The sequence below is a fragment of the Rhinatrema bivittatum genome, chromosome 11 (genome assembly GCF_901001135.1).
Source record: "Rhinatrema bivittatum chromosome 11, aRhiBiv1.1, whole genome shotgun sequence".
NCBI lineage: Eukaryota > Metazoa > Chordata > Amphibia > Gymnophiona > Rhinatrematidae > Rhinatrema > Rhinatrema bivittatum.
Genome location: NC_042625.1, coordinates 2,218,379 through 2,241,631, shown reverse-complemented (window position 1 = coordinate 2,241,631; position 23,253 = coordinate 2,218,379). Strand labels below are relative to the sequence as shown.

The following is a 23,253-nucleotide window of genomic DNA, read 5'->3' as shown; positions in this document are numbered from 1 at the left end:
TGCTGCTTTCATATGAAGGGGATGAGCATGAGAAATATGTGATGCCGGTGATGCAGATACACATACACAATATAATAGGGTTTATTCCTTCAGCATTAATATCTGGACATAGACAGGGGGTCATTACCAAAACTGCAACTATGCATGTTTTCCATTTCCTTCTTGGGCTGCATCCAGATAGTCCCAATTTCTGCATCACCATCTGCAGGCATCGTTTTCTATGATAGCTTGTTTATTATTAGATTTTTATATGGTTTTCCCTGCAGATACTTGTAACATTAAACACACAAAGCATTCCTGCACAGTTTGAAAAAGACACCAAATTAACATTACAAACAGATTAAGAGTGAGGGGGCAGGAGGATGAAAGAGAAAATAAGTGAGCAAGAGCAGGGCTGGGATGGGCACAGGGAAATTGGGAAACAGTGCAGATAGAGGTGGAAGAGAAGGTGAGGGGGAAGAGGGTATGAGAGGGACTTCATAAGTAAGGAATGACAGGGGGGAAAATAAGAAGATGAGAACAGGCAAAAACATGGAGAACGTTAAATAATGTCAGGGCCTGAGTAACTTCAGTGCTTTGGTCAGTAACAGATAGAAACATAGAAATGACGGCAGAAGAAGACCAAACGGCCCATCCAGTCTGCCCAGCAAGTTTTGCACTTTTTTTTTCTCATACTTATCTGTTTCTCTTGGCTCTTAGTAACCTTTTGGTTCTATTTCCCTAGAACCAAAAGAAATCTTCCCTTATTATGCCTAGAATGAGACATAGGGTACTTAAGTTCAAGGAATCTTTTATTTCTTTTGTAAATTGAATAATATAATTGGCAGGTCTGCTATTGTACTGTGTTCTGTTTTTGTAGTAATTATTTATGTTTCACTGTAAACCACTTAGAACTTTGGATTATGCGGCCTATAAATGTTTAAATAAAAAAATAGGGGGGCTCTGAGCAGATGTGATATCTTGCCTGGCTTTTTCTGTGTGGCTGTCTCTTGGTTCATTGGGAGTGTTTCCATCTGACCATCCAGTGTTATTGGGGCCTTGGTGGATGATCTTGTCATCTGACATCAGCACCAAGGGATGGGCAGAGCTGGCTATAGAAGAACCTCAGCAGTGAGGTGGAGCTGCCATTAAGAACATAAGAAGATGCCATACTGGGTCTGACCAAGGGTCCATCAAGCCCAGCATCCTGTTTCCAACAGTGGCCAATCCAGGCCATAAGAACCTGGCAAGTAGCCAAAAACTAAATCTATCCCATGTTACTGTTGCTAGTAATAGCAGTGGCTATTTTCTAAGTCAAATTAATTAATAGCAGGTAATGGACTTCTCCAAGAACTTATCCAATCCTTTTTTAAACACAGCTATACTAACTGCACTAACCACATCCTCTGGCAACAAATTCCAGAGTTTAATTGTGTGTTGAGTGAAAAACAAATTTCTCTGATTAGTTTTAAATGTGCCCCATGCTAACTTCATGGAATGTCCTCTAGTCCTTCTATTATCCGAAAGAGTAGATAACCGATTCACATTTACCCATTCTAGACCTCTCATGATTTTAAACACCTCTATCATATCCCCCCTCAGTCGTCTCTTCTCCAAGCTGAACAGTCCTAACCTCTAGTCTTTCCTCATAGGGGAGCTGTTCCATTCCCTTTATCATTTTGGTCACCCTTCTCTGTACCTTCTCCATCGCAATTATATCTTTTTTGAGATGCGGCTACCAGAATTGTACACAGTATTCAAGGTGCGATCTCACCATAGAACGATACAGAGGCATTATGACATTTTCTGTTTTATTCACCATTTCCTTTCTAATAATTCCCAACATTCTGTTTGCTTTTTTGACTGCCGCAGCACACTGAACCGACGATGTCAATGTGTTATCCACTATGACACCTAGATCTCTTTTTTGGGTAGTAGTTCCTAATATGGAACCTAACATTGTGTAATTATAGCATGGGTTATTTTTCCCTATATGCATCACCTTGCACTTATCCACATTAAATTTAATCTGCCATTTTGATGCCAAATTTTCCAGCCTCACAAGGTCTTCCTGCAATTTATCACAATCCGCTTGTGATTTAACTACTATGAATTATTTTGTATCATCTGCAAATTTGATTAACTCACTTGTCGTATTCCTTTCCAGATCATTTATAAATATATTGAAAAGTATGGGTCCTAATACAGATCCCTGAAGCACTCCACTGCCCACTCCCTTCCACTGAGAAAAATGTCCATTTAATCCTACTCTCTGTTTCCTGTCTTTTAGCCAGTTTGTAATCCACGAAAGGACATCACTACCTATCCCATGACTGTTTACTTTTCCTAGAAGCCTTTCAGATGCTTACTGAGACTCCAACATCGCTCTAAGCTTCAACGGCAAGAGGAAATGTGGAAAAAAGGATTTGCAATCACAAAGAGGGGAGTAGCTGGCTTGTTACGGCGGTTACTACCCCAAACCAAATAAGCTTAATACTTCACTTTCCAAGCATATACAGCATAGTTCTCTGCTTCAACGGCAGGGGAGAAGAAAAGAGGGTTCGCACTCACAAAGCGGGGAGTAGCTGGCTTATTACGGCGGTTACTACCCCAAACCTAATGTGCCTGATACTTCGCTTTCGATGCATATCCAGCATGGCTCTCTGCTTCATGGCATGGGAATAAGAAAAGCTGAGGCTTCACGCATATCCAGAATAGCTTCAACTGCAGGGGAGAAGAAAAAAAAAAAAAAAAGGATTCGCACTCACAAAGCAGGGAGTAGCTGGCTTGTTACGGCGGTTACTACCCTAAACCAAAAGGGCCTGATACTTCACTTTCAATGCATAACCAGCATGGCTCTCCGCTTCAACGGCAGGAGAGAAGAAAAACAACCAATAGGGGCTGTATGACATAGTCTGGGTAAAGGGAATAAACATGGGTGTAGCTTGCTTATTGCAGCGGTTACTACCCCTACTACCCCTAACTAATCAAGCTAGGTATTTCACTTGGATGCAGCTCCATCACTGCTCTCTACATTAATGGTGGGGGTGGAAGGGAAATAGAACCAAGAGTTAAGAGAAAAAGATAAGTATGAGAGAAAAAAATGTGTGAAGCTTGCTGGGCAGACTAGATGGGCCATTTGGTCTTCTTCTGCCGTCATTTCTATGTTTCTATGAGGAACTTTGTCAAATGCCTTCTGAAAATCCAAGTACACTACATCTACTGGTTCACCTTTATCCACATGTTTATTAACTCCTTCAAAAAAGTGAAGCAGATTTGTGAGGCAAGAATTGCCTTGGGTAAAGTCATGCTGACTTTGTTCCATTAAACCATGTTTTTCTATTTGTTCTGTGATTTTGATATTTAGAACACTTTCCACTATTTTTCCTGGCACTGAAGTCAGGCTAATTGGCCTGTAGTTTTCTGGATCACCCCTGGAGCCCTTTTTGAATATTGGGAGTACATTAGCCACCCTCCAGTCTTCAGGTACTTTGGATTATTTTAATGATAGGTTACAAATTTTTGCTAATAGATCTGAAATTTCTAGTTCCTTCAGAACTAGAAATTGGTGTATACCATCTGGTCCAGGTGATTTACTACTTTTCAGTTTGTCAATCAGGCCTACCACATCTTCTAGGTTCACTGTGATTTGATTCAGTCCAACTGAATCATTACCCATGAAAACCTTCTCCGGAATGGGTGAATGGGTATCTCCTCAACATTCTCTTCAGTAAACACCAAAGCAAAGAAATCATTTAATCTTTCCATGATGGCCTAATCTTCTCTAAGTGCCCCTTTAACCCCTCGATCATCTAACAGTCCAACTGACTCCCTCACAGGCTTTCTGCTTTGGATATATTTTAAAATGTTTTTACTGTGAGTTTTTGCCTCTATGGCCAACTTCTTTTCAAATTCTCTCTTAGCCTGTCTTATCAATGTCTTACATTTAACTTGCCAATGCTTATGCATTATCCTATTTTCTTCTGTTGGATTCTTCTTCCAATTTTTGAATGAAGATCTTTTGGCTAAAATAGCTTCTTTCACCTCCCCTTTTAACCATGCCGGTACTCGTTTTGCCTTCCGTCAACTTTTCTTAATGTGTGGACTATATCTGGACTATGCTTCTAGTATGGTATTTTTTAACAATGTCCACGCCTCTTGCACACTTTTTACCTTTGTAGCTGCTCCTTTCAGTTTTTTTCTATTTTTCTCATTTTATCAAAGTTTCCTTTTTGAAAGTTTAGCATGAGAGCCTTGGATTTGCTTACTGTCCCCTTTCCAGTCATTAATTCAAATTTGATCATGTTATGATCACTATTGCCAAGCGGCCCCACCACCATTAACTCTCTCACCAAATCCTGTGCTCCATTGAGAATTAGATTTAAAATTGCACTGCTGAAGCTGTGTGCCAAAGAGGCATACACCTTGGTAAGATTTCTGGGGATCAGCGAAGAAGCTTTTCCTTGAGTAGGCTGTATAGTGAAGGAAGGAGACTGTTAGGTCTTTACTGTCCAGACTAGTGACTCCCTCTTTGCTGAACCAGACCTCTATTGATGGATTTTTGCTTCAAACTGACATGGGGTCTATATCAAGGAAAAATAAGCTTACTGGGGAAGCCATCTCTGTTAGCTCTGATACTTGTTTATCACCTAGTGCTGGCTTAGAAACTTTTGCAACTTCTGGGGAGATTCACTCTCAGTCCCAGGTGGTTTTGGACTTTTCTCCCTTGGATGGAAAGAATGGTGCACAGCTGGATAATGTGGTTGTACTGACTAACCAGGGAACAGCTGTTGTTTCAACTACCAGTGTTGCTGCTGATCATACTAGTCTTGGGAAACCAGCTGTGATTCCACTAGTGTGGACAGCTATTAAGAGCTTAGAATGCTCTCTGGCTACCAGAATTAATGTTCAATCAGCTGTTGGTGCTGTGTAAAATCAAGTTCAATTTCATGAACAATTAATTAAATAAAGTAACATAGTAATGACGGCAGAAAAAGACCAAAATGGTCCATCTAGTCTGCCCTGCAAGCTTCCCAAGGTAGTAACTGCCGCTCCGTGCAGGTTACCCCCATGTTTCTCTTAAGGGGAGTAACTGCCACTCCATGCAGGTTACCCCCATGTTTCTCTTAAGGGGAGTAACTGCCTCTCCGTGCAGGTTACCCCATGTTTCCCTTAAAGGTAGTAACTGCCGCTCCATGCCAGTTTAGCTTTTTTATTTATTCCCATCCTCTAGCCTTTTAGGGATCCACAGTGTTTATCCCATGCCCCTTTGAAATCCTTACATAAGAACATAAGAAATTGCCATGCTGGGTCAGACCAAGGGTCCATGAAGCCCAGCATCCTGTTTCCAACAGAGGCCAAACCAGGCCACAAGAATCTGGCAATTACCCAAACACTAAGAAAATCCCATGCTACTGATGCAATTAATAGCAGTGACTATTCCCTAAGTAAACTTGATTAATAGCAGTTAATGGATTTCTCCTCCAAGAACTTATCCAAACCTTTCTTGAACCCAGCTACACTAACTGCACTAACCACATCCTCTGGCAACAAATTCCAGAGCTTAATTGTGTGTTGAGTGAAAAAGAAGTTTCTCCGATTAGTCTTAAATGTGCTACTTGCTAATTCATGGAATGCCCCCTAGTCCTTCTATTATTCAAAAGTGTAAATAACCGATTCACATCTACTGTTTCAAGACCTCTCATGATCTTAAAGACCTCTATCATATCTCCCCTCAGCCCTCTCTTCTCCAAGCTGAACAGCCCTAACCTCTTCAGCCTTTCCTCATAGGGGAGCTGTTCCATCCCCTTTATCATTTTGGTTGCCCTTCTCTGTACCTTCTCCATCGCAACTATCTTTTTTGAGATGCGGCGACCAGAATTGTACACAGAATTCAAAGTGCGGTCTCACCATGGAGCGATACAGAGGCATTATGACATTTTCTGTTTTATTAACCATTCCCTTCCTTCACAGTTTTAGTCTTCACCACTTCCTCCAGAAGGGCATTCCAGGCATCCACCACCCTCTCAGTGAAGAAATATTTCCTGACATTGGTTCTAAGTCTTCCTCCCTGGAGGTTCAAATCGTGACCCCTAGTTCTACTAAATTGTTTCCAATGGAAAAGGTTTGTTGACGACCATGGATCATTAAAACCTTTCAAGTATATGAAGGTCTGTATCATATCACCCCTGCTCCTCCTCTCCTCCAGGGTATAAATATTCAGGTTCTTCAACCTCTCCTCATAAGTCATTCGATGGAGACTACCCACCATTTTGGTCGCCCTTCTCTGAACCGCCTCCATCCTGTCTCTGTCTCCTTTGAGATACGGTCTCCAAACTGAACACAGTACTGCAGGTGAGGCCTCACCAAGGATCTGTACAAGGGAATTTCACTTCCCTTTTCTTATTAGATATTCCTCTCTCTATGCAGTCCAGATTCTTCTGGCTTTGGCTATCGCCGTGTCACACTGCTTCGTCGACTTCAGGTCGTTAGACACTATCACCCCAAGGTCTCTCTTCTGCTCCATGCACATCAGCCCTTCACCCCCCAATGCATATAGTTCTTTTGGATTACCACGCCCCAGTTTTTGTGTGCCTGGCTCCTGGGCTTTCGTGCTCTCTCCTTCCTAGTGAACTGTATAAGCAGTATACATATATGTTTGGAATTTTCCTTTTTTTTCTTGCTTTCCAATTACTGTTAAATAATAAATATACTGTATTACTGGTCATGTTCTTGATTGATAGGATTGTATACATTAAAAACTGAGATGAGCTGCTTTAAGTTATGCCAGCTGCTGATGTCCAGGTCTTGATCTATTCTGCATCTTGCCTGATATACAGCCTGGTGCAGTGGCCTGGAAATGCATCCACTGAGAATCTGCTTATGCTAGTTTATACTGAGGTCTGATGCTATTTCCTGATAGCTAGTGTTGGTCTCTTTGTTCCAAGCTTTTCTCTCTAGTCCCTGATTGCTGTGATGGGGGGAGTTTAGGGAAGGACCCTGTGGTGAATCAGATACTTCTGCTCCCAGGCTTCAAGATTTCTGTGTTACTTGGTTCCATTACAGAAAGTTGTTTCTCCCTCAGAGAATTGGGTCAACCTACTTGCAGACATGTGTTTTCTCTGAGTCAGAGGCGTAACAGGGAAGTGTCTGAGTAATAACATTGTTCCTTATCCTTCTAAAAAAGGTAGGTTGGCTGCAACAAACTGCTGTCAGGTCAGAAGTGTCTCTATGTACATTTCTAAAATATTAAGTTGCAAAGGTTTTATGAAATACATTATGTAAATCCAAATTATTACCAGCATTTAATGTTCCAGCTTAGGCTGAAACATGCTTTAGTTGAATTGTGTGAGGTGAGCATGAGACCTTGCATAAAACTGGCACTTCCTCCCTTCATCCTCAGCAATGCTATCTTGAGTAAATGCAAACCGATCACATCTTGGAAGCCAAGCAGGATCAGGCCTGACTTGTACTGGGAGACTACCAGGGCTGATCAGGTGTTGTAGGCTATAGAAGGCAAGGGCAAGCCACTACAATATTCCACTAAGAATATCACAGCCACTATGGTAGTATTATAATCACCGAAATCTATGAAAACAGATAAGGTACTTCCCACAATTATACCCTTTACCAACTAATGTCCTCCTGTGTTTAGGAAGTCTGACCTTACCCATTACTGTTCTTAAAGCAAAAGTGCTATTAAGAATTTTTTTTTAAAGCTGTTAAGTAACCTTTATATGCTAATTTGTATTTAATTTCTGAGCAGACATCAGTATTTAAATATTTAGTATGTTATTTCTTATGCTTTTATGCTGCTTAAAATAAAAAGCATGCCTCTGTTATTGTAATCCTGCCCACTCTTCATTAAATTGTCTTAAGGCAAAATCTATCCAGACCATCAGCCAGTGAGATTTACAGGTTAGAATAAAAAAAATATTCCGATCCCAGGAAGATTTATTTATTTATTTATTTATTTATTTATTTAGAGTTTTTCTAGACCGACATTCATTGGGAACATCATATCGAAACACATAGACATATAGAAATGACTGGAACACATAGAAATCCCATCAGACCTCAAACTAGTGCAATGCCCTATAGGTTTTAAGAAAAGACTCAAGACCTGGTTATTCAACCAAGCTTTCTCCTAACTTCAGCTTCTTTTCGAATTCCATCCTATGATCCCTTTCATTGGAAACCCCCAGAGAACAGACACTGCAGAGCCTGGATTACCATAAAAGTAGCAGACTCTGTAGCACTCAGTCAATGGGAATGTACTGGAATGGTGGCAGGGGCACAGAGAAGTTACAAAAAGGGATGGGGTAAGCCAAGAAGAAGTGCTTGTGCTGTGTTGGGGAGCTTCTGTAGGCTGGTTTTTCCTCCTGAAAGGGTTAGCTAGCTGTCGAACCAGTGAGTCTCTTGGAGGGGGAAGGAATGAGAAAGGGAGAGGGCTGTTGCAGGCTGGGGAAGGGCTGGCAACAATCAAACTTTTTATATAATGCTGTGGCAGTACAGGAGTGGGGCACTCACTGTGTGATCATATGAGCAGCAGCACAATGACGGAATGTGTGTATCAGAGAAAGAATGTGGATGTCTTTCTCCCTGACACATAAAGACACCCATACACAGAGTGAGTGAGTGTGTGTATGTCTTTGTGTTAGAAAGAGACAGACACCCACACATACCCTCTCTCGGAGAGAAGGTGGGTGTCTGAGAGTGTGTGTGGGTGTTTGTGTCTGAGAGACTATGATTGTGTCTGACATGGCTGGCATGTGCTTGTCTCATTACTTGGCAACTGGTTCAAGAGCTGATTGGTTTGGCAAGAGACTTTAATACCAGACCATAAATCAAAGATATACATATGAGAGATGTAACTAGACTTGGGGGCAGATGGCAACCGACTGCATGGATGGAAGAGAGCACGCAGCTCTGTGTGCTCATCCCTGGTCTAGGGTGTGTTCTACTACTTAGTTATTTATGAAAAATTTGAAATTTATGTTCTAGTTTTTGACTCAATTCTGCCAGGCTCCAGGTCACATGAAGGGTCAGTTTGGTGTGCTTTTGGGAACTGTTGAAACACATACTGCAGGGAAAGCACACAAGGGAGTCAGACAGATAATAGGGGTGTGCATTCGTTCCCTACGAATTGGCAATCTGCAACGTTTAGGGACATATTCGTTGTATTCGTGGGGAAGCGAAACATATCGCGATTCCCCACGAATACAACGAATCTTCGCCAAATTATTCGGCCATCTAAAGGAGCCAATTTAAACAAATCCCCCACCCTCCTGACCCCCCCCCAAGACTTACCAAAACTCCCTGGTGGTCCAGCGGGGGGTCCGGGAGCCATCTCCTGCACTCACACCCTCGGCTGCCGGTTTCAAAATGGCGCCGATAGCCTTTGACCTACTATGTCACAGGGGTTACCGGTGCCATTGGTCAGTCCCTGTCACATGGTAGGAGCAATGGATGGCCGGCGCCATCTTGTGCTCCTACCATGTGACAGGGGCTGACCAATGGCCATGGTCGGCCCCTGTGACTTAGTGAGGGCAAAGGCTATCGGCGCCATTTTGAATACTGGCAGCCGACGGTCCGAGTGCAGGTCACTCCCAGACCCCCGCTGGACTTTTGGCAAGTCTTGTGGGGGTCAGGAGAGTCCCCCAAGACTTGCCAAAAGCCCCTGGTGGTCTAGCGGGGGTCCGGGAGCCATCTCTTGCACTCCGGCCGTCGGCTGCCAGTAATCAAAATGGCGCTGATAGCCTTTGCCCTTACCTTGTCACAGGGGCTACCGGTGCCATTGGTCAGCCCCTGTCACATGGTAGGAGCACAAGATGGCACCAGCCATCCATTGCTCCTACCATGTGACAGGGGCTGACCAATGGCACCGGTAGCCCCTGTGACATAGTAGGTCAAAGGCTATCGGTGCCATTTTGAAAACGGCAGCCGAGGGTGTGAGTGCAGGATATGGCTCCCGGACCCCCTGCTGGACCACCAGGGAGTTTTGGTAAGTCTTGGGGGGTCAGGAGAGTGGAGGGGTTGTAGCTAATTTAATTTTAGCCGGGACGAATAAGAATTAACATATAAATGTATCGGGGGGGCCCCCTTGCCGAATGCAACGTATCTGCCGCCTGACGAATATACGAATCCTGAATGCAATGTATGGCGTCCCTCTGCACATCCCTAACAGATACCACATGGGCTGGTTTTGAAAAAAAATCCCCCCGGCTGATTTTCCTGCAATCTGCCCCTGCCATCAAAACATCTCTCTCCACCACAATCTATTCAAAACTCAGCCACATGAATTGTCTTCCTCCAATACCATCATGACCATGTGACCCTCCCCCAGTCATTAGATTGGCTTCCCATCTGCTTCCGCAAACAGGGCTGGATTTTAAAAGTCCTATGCACGTAAATCCAGAGGATTTACTTGCGTAGGGGGGTTTTGCGCGGCAGGCCTATTTTAAAAAGGCCCGGTGGGCACACATCACTTTAATACCCAAAGCAGGCAAAGATTTGTTATTGCCTGAGTCATATCGCCTGATATCGCTCCTTAATTTTGATCAGAACCTATTGGCTAAAATAATGGCTGATCGGTTAGCGCGTATTTTGCCCTTGTTAATTAGCCCTAATCAGGTAGGCTTTGTTCAGAAACGATATGCTCTCTCCAATATTCGTCGGATTTTGACCGCCATGGAAATGTGCAGGTGCAGAAATGTGCCTTATCTGGCCATCAGAAATGTGCCTTATCTGGCCATCAGCTTTGACGCTGAAAAGGCCTTTGATCGGGTGGAGTGGAATTATCTTTTCTTCATTCTGCGTAAGATGGGATTTGATGGGCTCTTTTATCAGGTGGTTCAATTATTGTATTGTAATCCTGAGGCTGTGGTTTCTGCTAATCAGAGGCACTTGGAACCCTTCCGGATTGGCAGGGGTACGCAACAGGGATACCCGTTATCTCCCCTACTTTTTTGTTGCAGCTGGAACCTCTGTTGTTAATAATCCAGGCTACTCGGGAGTTTCGTGGTGTACGGTTTCAGTCAGAGGTCTTTAAATATGCGACTTTTGCTGATGATCTGCTCCCTTTTTTAACGGACCCTTCTAATTCCTTACCGCTGTTATTACACCTCTTTGAGACATTCGGCATTTTCTCTGGGCTATGCTTGAACGTGGATAAATCCTTTGCCTTGGCATTTCCGGATACGTTACTTCATATAATTCAGGCTAGCTATAGTAAAATAGCAAAAATTTCATATAACCTATACTATCGTGAATTGCAATTTAAGTTTCTGGGGCGGGCATATATTTCCGCGCAAGCAGCTCATCGTATGCATATTTCTCCTACTGATAGCTGTGAACATTGTAAGCAAGTGCCTGGTATCCTGGCACATGCCTTCTGGTCATGTCCCATGGTTAAACACTTTTGGAGACGAATAGCGGGGTATTTGGCTACTATTTTGCAACTCTCTATCCCCATAGCGCCCTTATGGTTTCTCTTTGGCTGTATCCCGCCTCTGCGAATCTGGGATTATGGCTCCCGCCTGCTGATCCAAAAGGCTAGTCTGATTGGGAAGCGGGTTATTTTGTCTGGCTGGCGGAGTGCAGACCCTCCGGCCTTTTGGTCATGGCGTAATCAATTCCACTCTATGATGATCATGGATCATTTCCTTTCCCACACTTCTCCAGTTCACAGAAAGCGTTTTCTTGTGGTTTGGGACCCCTATATACGGGCTCTCCGACATAGGGCGTGGAGTTGCGTACTTAACGACTAGAGAGCTGGATTGGTCATTTTTTTTCTTTCCATTGCGGCTGCCTCGCTACACTTGGGATGTGTTGTACTTGGACCTTTTAATGCTTGAACTATTGAGGGTTTTTTTTTGGGGGGGGGGAATTGCTTTGGGCGGTGTTGGGTTGGGGGAATATGGGGGCGACTGAAGTTAGTGGTTAGTGCCTGGCAAGGTTGGGAGGGGGGTGTATCAGACACCAACACTCCCCCGCACGTATCATTTTGAGCTCATTTGCTTGCCTGCTAGGTATCAATGTAAGTTTGGGGAGACATATCAGGGGGGTGGGGGTGGGGGTGGAAATGTATTTTTCTCAATGAAAAATCCTATGTACCGTTTCGTTTGCAATGTTGTTTCTTTATCACTGTTTAATAAACATATTTTACTAAAAAAAAAAAAAAGGCCCGGCGACACATGTAAAGCCCCAGGATGTGTGTACGTCCTGAGGCTTGCAAAAAGGGGCGGTCTGGGGGCAAGACGGGGTGGGGGCAGGGCCAGAGGCCTCCGACACAGCGGCCATTGTGGCTGTGCTGGAGGATTGTGTGCCGGCAGGCTGCTGGTGCGTGCAACCTGTGCCTGCCTTCAGGCAGGCGCAAAAGGTTAGATAATTTGGGGGGGGGGGGGGGGGGTTTAAAGTAGGGCTGGGGGAGAAAGATTAGGGGAAGGGGTGGGAAGGTTAGGTTAGGGGGAAGGGAACGGGGAAAGGCTGCGCGGCTCGGCGCATGCAAGGTGCACAATTGTGCACTCCTTGTGCGTGCTGACCCCTGATTTTATAACTACTCTTCTTCATGATCTCTGTTCATTATGCAAGTAGCTATTAACATAGTGAATGGCGGCAGAGAAAGACCAAATGGTCCATCCAGCCTGCCCAGCTGAGATGGGTAAATGTGCATAGAACTTTCCATATGCAAGACACCAGCTCCTCTCTCCATCCCCATCTCTTAGCTGATTTCTTAACCAATGTTCCCTCTAAATTTTTATGGACTGTGTGAGCAAAAAAGTTCTCATGTGCAATGTAGTGCACAGTTCTTTGAAACACCATTCTGTTTTCCTTTTCTCGTACATTTATTTATTTAAAAATTTTCCTACATTTTCCTGTGTTTGCTTCTTTCAAGACCATGCATTTGTGCACAGTTTGCATGGAACATTGTCCCAGCCCTTTTTCCACCACTGTCATCCATATCTGTCCTAGGTATATCCAAAAACTGTTACAGTGCTGGCTTCCTCTTCTTAGTAAGCCATTCCAGGCCTGGTCATCATCCTCCGATTCTTGTAATCCAATATCCAGACCCTTTTCCCTGGGCTTGATGGACCCTTGGTCTGACCCAGTATGGCATTTTCTTATGTTCTTATGTTCTTATTACCAAGGTTCGTAATAATCCACACAATCCCAACATGAGGGAAGCTACTGTCAAAACATCTGGCCTCCCATGCTCATTAACCATGGTCACTCCAACAGCCATACAAGGTGGTTACTCACCTAGTAAATGTTAATAGTGTGGGCTACACCTTTTTCAAATAACTAATTACTGCACCATGCAGGTTGCCCCTGATGCATTCATACCACTGTGGTTTAGAGATGGAATTGCCACTCTGTTCAGGTTTCCTCACTACTTTTCTATCATTCTGGGTAGATGAACATAGAAGATCCCATATTTAATCCATCATTTAATCCCCCATCTCTGCTTCCCTAGCCATGTCTTAGCACCAAGTTTTTTAATAATCTAAATCATTACTAAAGCCACTGAGGCCATTAGGGATGTGAATCGTGTCCTCGATCGTCTTAACGATCGATTTTGGCTGGGAGGGGGAGGGAATCGTATTGTTGCCGTTTGGGGGGGTAAAATATCGTGAAAAATCGTGAAAAATCTAAAAATCTAAAAATCGCAAAACCGGCACATTAAAACCCCCTAAAACCCACCCCCGACCCTTTAAATTAAATCCCCCACCCTCCCGAACCCCCCTCAAATGACTTAAATAACCTGCGGGTCCAGCGGCGGTCCGGAACGGCAGCGGTCCGGAACGGGCTCCTGCTCCTCAATCTTGTTGTCTTCAGCCGGCGCCATTTTCCAAAATGGCGGCGAAAAATGGCGGCGGCCATAGACGAACACGATTGGACGGCAGGAGGTCCTTCCGGACCCCCGCTGGACTTTTGGCAAGTCTCGTGGGGGTCAGGAGGCCCCCCACAAGCTGGCCAAAAGTTCCTGGAGGTCCAGCGGGGGTCAGGGAGCGATTTCCCGCCGCGAATCGTTTTCGTACGGAAAATGGCGCCGGCAGGAGATCGACTGCAGGAGGTCGTTCAGCGAGGGTTCCGGCGCCTCGCTGAACAACCTCCTGCAGTCGATCTCCTGCCGGCGCCATTTTCCGTACGAAAACGATTCGCGGCGGGAAATCGAGGGTTCCGGCGCCTCGCTGAACAACCTCCTGCAGTCGATCTCCTGCCGGCGCCATTTTCCGTACGAAAACGATTCGCGGCGGGAAATCGCTCCCTGACCCCCGCTGGACCTCCAGGAACTTTTGGCCAGCTTGTGGGGGGCCTCCTGACCCCCACGAGACTTGCCAAAAGTCCAGCGGGGGTCCGGAAGGACCTCCTGCCGTCCAATCGTGTTCGTCTATGGCCGCCGCCATTTTTTGCCGCCATTTTGGAAAATGGCGCCGGCTGAAGACAACAAGATTGAGGAGCAGGAGCCCGTTCCGGACCGCTGCCGTTCCGGACCGCCGCTGGACCCGCAGGTTATTTAACTCATTTGGGGGGGGTTCGGGAGGGTGGGGGATTTAATTTAAAGGGTCGGGGGTGGGTTTTAGGGGGTTTTAGTGTGCCGGCTCACGATTCTAACGATTTATAACGATAAATCGTTAGAATCTCTATTGTATTGTGTTCCATAACGGTTTAAGACGATATTAAAATTATCGGACGATAATTTTAATCGTCCTAAAACGATTCACATCCCTAGAGGCCATTGCCTAAACATCCAGACCCCTAGTTGTTGCAGACTTACCAGAAACTATCCTGCCACCACCGACCTGCCAGCATCAACCCAGTTGAAACATATAGAAACATAGAAACATAGAAATGACGGCAGAAGAAGACCAAACGGCCCATCCAGTCTGCCCAGCAAGCTACGCAGTTTATCCATTTTTTTTTAATCTCCCCCCCCCTTTTTTCTCCCCCTCCCCCGTCACTATTGGCTTCCAGCACCCTCCGGCCCCAATTCCCTTCCACCCCTCCACCAATGCAGAGAGCAGTGCCGTATCCGCATCCCAATGAACATCCAGCTCAATCAGGGGTAGCAACTGCCGCAATAAACGGCCACACCCCTGCCCCATACTCTTACCCACCTCTGTTTTGTTTGTTTGTTTTTTGTTTTTTTGTTTTGGTTTTTTTGTTGTTTTTTTTTTTTGGAGATGGCAGCCCTCCAACCTTCCGCTCCATGAAGGTGGAACACAAACCACTGGCATCCCGCTCCGTGAATGCGGGATGCCACCTTCAGGCAGTATTTTGCTGCCTGAAGGTGGAACAACTACTGGCCACTGGCATCCCGCTCCGTGAATGCCTCTGTGGCTACTGCCGCTCTGTGCAGTGTTTTACCACCTCCTCTATATTTACGCCCACTAGACTTGATGGATCCACAGTGTTTATCCCACGCCCCTTTGAAGTCTTTCACAGTTTTAGACTTCACCACTTCCTCCGGAAGGGCATTCCAGGCATCCACCACCCTTTCCGTGAAGAAATACTTCCTGACATTGGTTCTTAGTCTTCCTCCCCGGAGCCTCAGCTCGTGACCTCTGGTTCTGCTGATTTTTTTCCGTCTGAAAAGGTTTGTCGTTGTCTTTGGATCATTAAAGTTTTTCATGTATCTGAAAGTCTGAATCATATCACCCCTGCTCCTCCTTTCCTCCAGGGTGTACATATTTAGATTCTTCAATCTCTCCTCGTACGTCATCCGATGAAGATCCTCCACCTTCTTGGTCGCCCTTCTCTGTACCGCTTCCATCTTGTCTTTGTCTCTTTGTAGATACGGTCTCCAGAACTGAACACAGTACTCCAGGTGAGGCCTCACCAAGGACCTGTACAAGGGAATAATCACTTCCCTTTTCTTACTCGATATTCCTCTCTCTATGCAGCCCAGCATTCTTCTGGCTTTTGCTATTGCCTTGTCACATTGTTTCGCAGACTTCTTATCATTAGACACTATCACCCCAAGGTCCCTCTCCTGCTCCGTGCACATCAGCCTTTCCCCCCCCATCGAATACAGTTCATTCGGATTTCCACTCCCCATATGCATGACTTTGCACTTCTTGGCATTGAATCTCAGCTGCCATATCTTCGACCACTCTTCCAGTTTCCTTAAATCCCGTCTCATTCTCTCCACTCCTTCCGGCGTGTCCACTCTGTTGCAGATCTTAGTGTCATCCGCAAAAAGACAAACCTTACCTTCTATCCCGTCCGCAATGTCGCTCACAAAGATATTGAACAGGACCGGTCCCAAAACCGATCCTTGCGGTACACCACTTAAAACCGCTCTCTCTTCAGAGAAAGTTCCGTTTACCATCACACATTGTCTTCTGTCCGTCAACCAATTTGCAATCCAGGTCACCACCTCGGCCCTCACTCCTAAGCTTCTCGTTTTATTCACCAGTCTCCTGTGCGGAACCGTATCAAAAGCTTTGCTGAAATCCAAGTAGATGACATCGAGCGCTCTTCCTTGATCCAATTCCTTGGTTACCCAGTCAAAAAAGTCAATCAGATTTGTCTGACAGGATCTTCCCCTGGTGAATCCATGTTGCCTCTGGTCCATTAATTCTCCTGACTGTAGATAGTTCACTATTCTCTCTTTCAGCAGTGACTCCATTACTTTTCCCACCACCGAAGTGAGGCTAACCAGTCTGTAGTTGCCAGCCTCCTCCCTGTTCCCACTCTTGTGAAGCGGGACCACCACCGCTCTTCTCCAATCTCTTGGTACCACTCCCGTTTCTAGGGATCTATTGAACAGGTCACACAGCGGACCCGCCAGAACATCTCTGAGCTCCCTCAGTATCCTTGGATGAATCCCATCAGGCCCCATAGCTTTGTCCACTTTCAGATTCTTTAGCTCTTCCCATACATTTTCTACTGTAAAAGGATTTTCATCTATTCCACTTCCCTCCAGTTTCTTGTTGTGTGGAGATGGTCCTTCTCCAGGGTCTTCTTTAGTGAACACAGAGCTGAAGTATTCGTTTAATATTTCTGCCATTTCTTCATCTCTCTCCACACATTGATCATTACCACCTTTCAATTTCACTATACCACTTTGGACCTTTCTCTTTTCGCTGATGTATCTGAAAAATGTTTTGTCACCATTTTTTATCTCCTTGGCAATCCTCTCTTCCGCTTGACTTTTTGCCAACTTGATTAATTTCTTCGTCTCCCTCAGTTGAAACAAATATTCTTCTTTGTGCTCCTCCCTTTGGGATCTTTTGTATTTTTTGAATGCTGTTCTTTTAGCTTTAATTTTGTCAGTTGTAGCCCATTGGTACCAGCACAGCTAGTCCATGGCCTGTTGCATTTCCATTCTCTGTCCTTTTGTTTCATCCTTATCACCTCTCCCCCTAATCCTCTGCTTTTGAGGGAGCGAGTGGGTTGTCTGCAATACTGCAGTCTCCCAACCCTGTTCCCATCACTGACACAGAATATCACAGCAGATAAGAACCATATCCACAACCACTGCAATGCCACACATCCCTGGATCTGCCACTATTAGAAACCCACCAAACCTAAGTAAGCAGCACTCTCACTAACCTCCAGATACTGAAACAAGTGGGGATTAGAACCATTCTCTGGGGGTCTTCTCCTAAACTATAAAATTGGAACGGCATTAATCAGGTGCCAGATGAAAGTATAATAGCAAACACATCTAGAGGCCCTTTATACAGTCTTCTTGGCTGTTGGCTTTGTTCTGTCTGAAATAACGGTACAGAAAGCAAAAGATTTTGTATAAGATCTTAATTGTCAGCCATAAAATTGAACCATGACTGACTACAATGCTAGTAATACAGGCAATGGAGAGATTATCTTGTTAAACATATTAAGGTAAATTTTAAAGAATTGCATATGGACAAATTAGCATATGTGGGCACAAAAATTCACACAAGTGCTGTTTTATAAACCTGAAACATAAACATGTGTGAATAAATTTTCTCGTTTAAAAAAAGGTCAGGTTTGGAGTGGGCTGGGGAATTCCGGGGTAGGGCCAACATTTAAGTTTCTATTTTATATAACCCGCAAAAGTGATGCGAGTAGGCGCTTACCTGCTAATTATCTGGTATAAGTCAGAATAAAATTCTTTATAGCCAAATACTGACTGGGTGAGGGATCTGGGTAAACTGAGGGAAGTTCAGACTGAAGAACCAGGGAGGTCTTGATGACCTAGAGATAGACTATTAGTAAAACTGGTGATTTCCTTCATGTGAGCATTATACAAAATTTGATGATTTAAACCTGTAAAAGCCAACAAGTGCTAAGGAAAATACATGAGATAAACTTCCTCATGTAAATAATTTAAATTAGGAGCACAAATAAGCATATATAGCAGATGTCCGCCACTTATCTGGATACATTTTGACTTATCTTGATAAATCTTATAAAATACGTTACTTAGCCAGATAGGTTACATTTCACAGCTTGCACGCAGGCCCAGTAAGCCAAGCACTCACCCAGTGCCACTAGCCTGGCCTTGTCCTTGCAGTGGGATGCTACTGAACTCTCTTCTCACGGCTTGGGTCGCCACCACTACCTCTTGGGGCCACTCTAGGCACATGTGCACTGGATCGTATGCTACTTAAGTGGCCCCCTGGCGGGAAAGTGCCTGAGGTGCCCACCAATGATGTCACCACCTCAGCCCTACATAGGGTTTCCCAGGACTACCTCTCGCCTTAGCAATGGGTCATCTACATTCCCATGCAGTGTGAGTTGCTGCATCTTCCTGCGTCCTCATCCCAGCCTGTCTCATCTCTCCAGCCCAGCCTTATCCAGCCTCTGCCTTCCTTCCTGCCCTGTGGTTTCAGTCCCTCTCCTTGCTCCATTTACCTGCCCTCAGACAGATTTCTCGATCTATTTATTTATTTATATATCTATTTATTTAAAATCTTTTCTATACCATCATTCATAGAAACATAGAAACATAGAAATGACGGTAGAAGAAGACCGAATGGCCCATCCAGTCTGCCCAGCAAGCTTCCCTCATTTTTTCTCTCATACTTATCTGTTTCTCTTAGCTCTTGGTTCTATTTCCCTTCCACCCCCACCATTAATGTAGAGAGCGGTGATGGAGCTGCATCCAAGTGAAATATCAAGCTTGATTAGTTAGAGGTAGTAGGGGTAGTAACCGCCGCAATAAGCAAGCTACACCCATGCTTATTTGTTTTTACCCAGATTATGTTATACAGCCCTTATTGGTTGTTTATCTTCTCCCCTGCCGTTGAAGCAGGGAGCTATGCTGGATATGCGTGAGGTATCCGTTTTTTTCTTCTCCCCTGCTGTTGAAGCAGGGAGCTATGCTGGAAATGCGTGATGTATCAGTCTTCTCCCATGCCGTTGAAGCAGAGAGCCATGCTGGATATGCGTCGAGAGTGAAGTATCCTCGGCGACAGGGGTAGTCGAAGGATCTGGAGGCTTGCGATGATAACGGGAGAGGACCAGAGGTTTCAACAGCGAGACGTGGAAGACATCATGGATCCGGAGTGAGGATGGCAACCTCAATCGGTAGGACACGAGACCTACTTGCTCAGCAATCCGGAAGGGACCACAGAATCTGGGGGCGAAGCGTCTCGAGGGAAACCGAAGATGAATATTCTTCGTACTCAACCATACCCGGTCTCCAGGCAAGTACGTGGGTGCCGGTCAGCGGTTTAGCTTGTCCTGAGTAGTTTGCCAGAGAGTCTGTAGTTGTTGTGCCGTCATCTGAGCGGCCGGGGAGGCACTGGACGTATGACTGGGAAGTGGAGGCCTAAGTTGCTTCCCATAAACCAGCTGGAAGGGAGAGAGTCCAGTGGCAGCATGAACCTGATTGTTGTAGGCGAACTCAGCCCATGGCAGAAGCTCAGTCCAATTATCCTGTCTTTCATTAATGAAAGCCCATAGAAAGGTCTTTAGAGAGCGGTTCATCCTCTCAGACTGACCATTACTTTGGGGGTGAAATGCGGTGAAAAAACTGAGTTGTACCTTGAAGCACTTGCAGAGGGCCCTCCAGTATCATGCGGTGAATTGGGGCCCACGATCCGAAACAATGTCCACGGGAAGTCCATGGATCCGAAAAATGTGTTGAGCAAACAAGAGGGCCAATTCCGGTGCTGAAGGTAGCTTGGGTAATGGGACGAAATGTGCCATCTTCGAGAAACGGTCGACCATGACCCAAATGACTGTCTTCCCCTGGGACAAGGGCAAGTCGACCATAAAGTCCGTGGCCAAGTGGGTCCACGGTTCTGCAGGCACCAGGAGTGGCTGCCACAGGCCACAGGGAGGACCCGGGCTGGGTTTTTGTTGAGCACATGTAGGGCATGAACTCACATATGTACGTACGTCCTGTCGCAAACTAGGCCACCAGTAAAACCGGTTGAGGAGCTCCAAGGTCCGTTCTCGTCCGGAATGTCCTCCCATGAGGGAGTCATGGGCCCAACGTAGGACTTATAGCCGGTCTTGCCGGGGAACTACGGTCCTGTCTTGGGAAAGGACCGTTAATGCGGAGTGGAGGACCTTACCGGGATCCAGGATGTATTGAGGAGGATCCATCTCTTCCTCTGCCATGGAGGTCCTGGATAGGGCATCCGCCCGTAGGTTCTTCGCCGCTGGGCGATACTGAACGGTAAAATCAAATCGGCTGAAGAACATGGACCATCGGGCTTGGCGGGGGTTCAATCATTGAGCTTGGGAGAGAAATTCCAGGTTCTTGTGATCTGTGAATACGGTAATGGGGTGTCTTGCGCCCTCGAGCCACTGCCTCCACTCCTCCAAGGCAAGCTTGATTGCCAGGAGTTCCTTGTCTTCAATCGAATAATTCGCCTCAGCCGGGGAGAATTTCTTGGTGAAGTAGGAGCAGGGCAGTAGTTGTCCTGACGAGGAGTGTTGGCTGAGGACTGCCCCTACGGCCACACTGGAGGCGTCGACCTCCACGATGAAGGGTTTAGTTGGATCAGGGTGACGAAGGCAAGTATCTGCCAGGAACGCCTCTTTTAGGTCCGAGAATGCCTTCAAGGCAGCGTCAGGCCAGTTCCTGGGGTCAGCTCCCTTACGGGTTAAGGCGGTGAGGGGAGCGACTCGGTGAGAGTAACGAGGAATAAAATGTCTATAAAAGTTGGTGAACCCTAGAAACCTTTGGAGGGCCTTGAGGCCCAGAGGCTGGGGCCACTTGGTTATGGCTGAGACTTTCTCAGGGTCCATCCTAAAGCCAGTGGAGGAGATAATGTATCCTAAGAAGGGCAGTGACTCGGCTTCAAAGATGCATTTTTCTAGTTTGGCATAGAGGTGGTTATCTTGGAGAGCTTGCAGAACTTGTCAGACGTGTTATCGATGAGACTCCAGATCCTTGGAGAAGATGAGTACATCGTCCAAGTACACTATCACGTGGGAATGTAGCATTTCACGTAGGACCTCGTTCATGAGGTTTTGGAAGACGGCCGGCGCATTGCAGAGTCCGAAGGGCATTACCAGATACTCGTAATGCCCATCCCTGGTGTTAAAGGCCGTCTTCCATTCATCCCCAGGCCGGATATGGACGAGATTGTAGGCCCCTCGGAGATCTAGTTTGGTGAAAATGCGTGCCCCCTGAAGGCGGTCCAGTAGCTCAGGGATCATAGGCAGAGGGTAACGATCACGCTTAGTTATGGCATTCAACCCATGATAGTCGATACAGGGGCGGAGTGAGCCGTCCTTTGTAGCCACAAAGAAAAAGCCCGCTCCTGCGGGGGAACGAGACGGTCGAATGAAGCCTTTGGCCAGGTTCTCGGTAACATATTGAGACATGGCTGCGGTTTCCGGTAAGGACAGCGGATACACTCGGCCTCGAGGGGGCGTGGTGCCCGGTAGTAGGTCAATAGGGCAATCGAATGGCCGGTGCTGCGGAAGAATCTCTGACATTTCTTTGGAGAAGATGTTAGCAAAGGCCTGGTATGGTTCTGGCAGGAGGAGCGAGGAACAGAGCTGTATTGGTCTCCTGGGACGAGGAACTTGTAGGCAATGAGTGAAGCAGTGGGGACTCCATTGGGTGAGCTGGAAGGTATCCTACTGGATGACTGGTGAATGGCGCCGTAACCAGGGCAGACCCAGGACCAGGGGATGCACAGCCCGTTCGAGGATTAGGAGAGAGATCTCCTCGGAGTGAAGCAGTCTGGTCTGGAGGGTCAGAGGACCTGTGCAGCGGGTAACGGTCCCTGGGAGCAAGGTGCCACGAATGGAAGAAATGCGCAGCGGTGGAAGCTGGGGTTGCGTGGGAAGTAGAAGTTGGTCAACCAGGTCGGCGATGATGAAGTTGCCCTCAGCCCCAGAGTCTATAAAGGCACGTCTGAAGTTCCCCACCGGGATATTTAAGAGTCACTGGAAGGATGCAATGAGGAGCTGAGCCTGCAAAGCCTAGGAGTAGCTCCTCATGATGACCTAGGCTCGGTCGTTTCCCGGACGTTCAGAGCAATTGGCGAGAAAATGACCCTTGCCCCCACAGTAGAGGCACAGACCCAAGGAGCGGCGTCTCTTTCTCTCCTCAGGGGTCAGGGGAGACCACCCCAGCTGCATGGGTTCTCCGGGAGTGGCGGAAGCAGATGGTACCCTGGGACTTGGAAGCCATGCGGAACTAGGAGTTGGTGGTGGCGTTCTGCGAACGGAGCGGTTCTCCTTCTCTCGCTGCTGTAGACGACGATCCACTCTCCCAGCAATATCAATCAGGTCATTGAGGTCATCCGGGAGATCTCGGCCTGCAAGCTCATCCTTGATGCGGCTAGCTAGGCCCTCTAAAAAGATCCCCCTCAGGCAATCATCCCGCCAGCCAACTTCCATGGCTAATGTTCGAAAGTCTATCGTATAATCGGCCATGGAGCGAGTCCCCTGCCTGAGGTGCAAAAGCTCCGAGGTGGCCGTGGTCTGGCGTGCGGGATCGTCAAAGGGAAGGCGGAAGTTCAGTACAAATTCTTGAAGGTTTTGCAACAAGGGATCCTGACGCTCCCACATGGGCGAAGCCCAGTCCAGTGCCCTGCCATCCAGCAAGGAGAATATGTAGGCCACCTTGACTGCATCTGACGGGAATTGCGCGGGCAGAAGGGTGAAGCGTACATAACACTGGTTCAAGAAGCCTTGACATGTCTTGATGTCCCCTGCATAATGTGTTGGGGCAGGTAATTGGGTTGTCGAGACCGAGCTGGATACTGAGGCAGGAGGCGGAGCTGGAGGCGAGACAGAGGGAGCGGTGTCCAAGCGGCCGAGCAGTTGTTCTACAGTGGCAGCCAAGGTATCAATGCACTGCTGCTGCTG

At 46.4% G+C, this 23,253-nt stretch overlaps 1 protein-coding gene across 1 annotated transcript in view; it reads right to left on the bottom strand.

The window, feature by feature from the left end:
- Positions 1–22,953, bottom strand: part of CABP7 (calcium binding protein 7) — a 57,763-nt gene extending 34,810 nt beyond the window's left edge. Inside the window, exon 1 of the mRNA XM_029571206.1 lies at positions 22,555–22,953. Coding sequence (XP_029427066.1) covers positions 22,555–22,953 — 399 coding nt within the window. The remainder of the gene's footprint in view (positions 1–22,554) is intronic.
- Between the last annotated feature and the right edge of the window lie 300 nt (positions 22,954–23,253).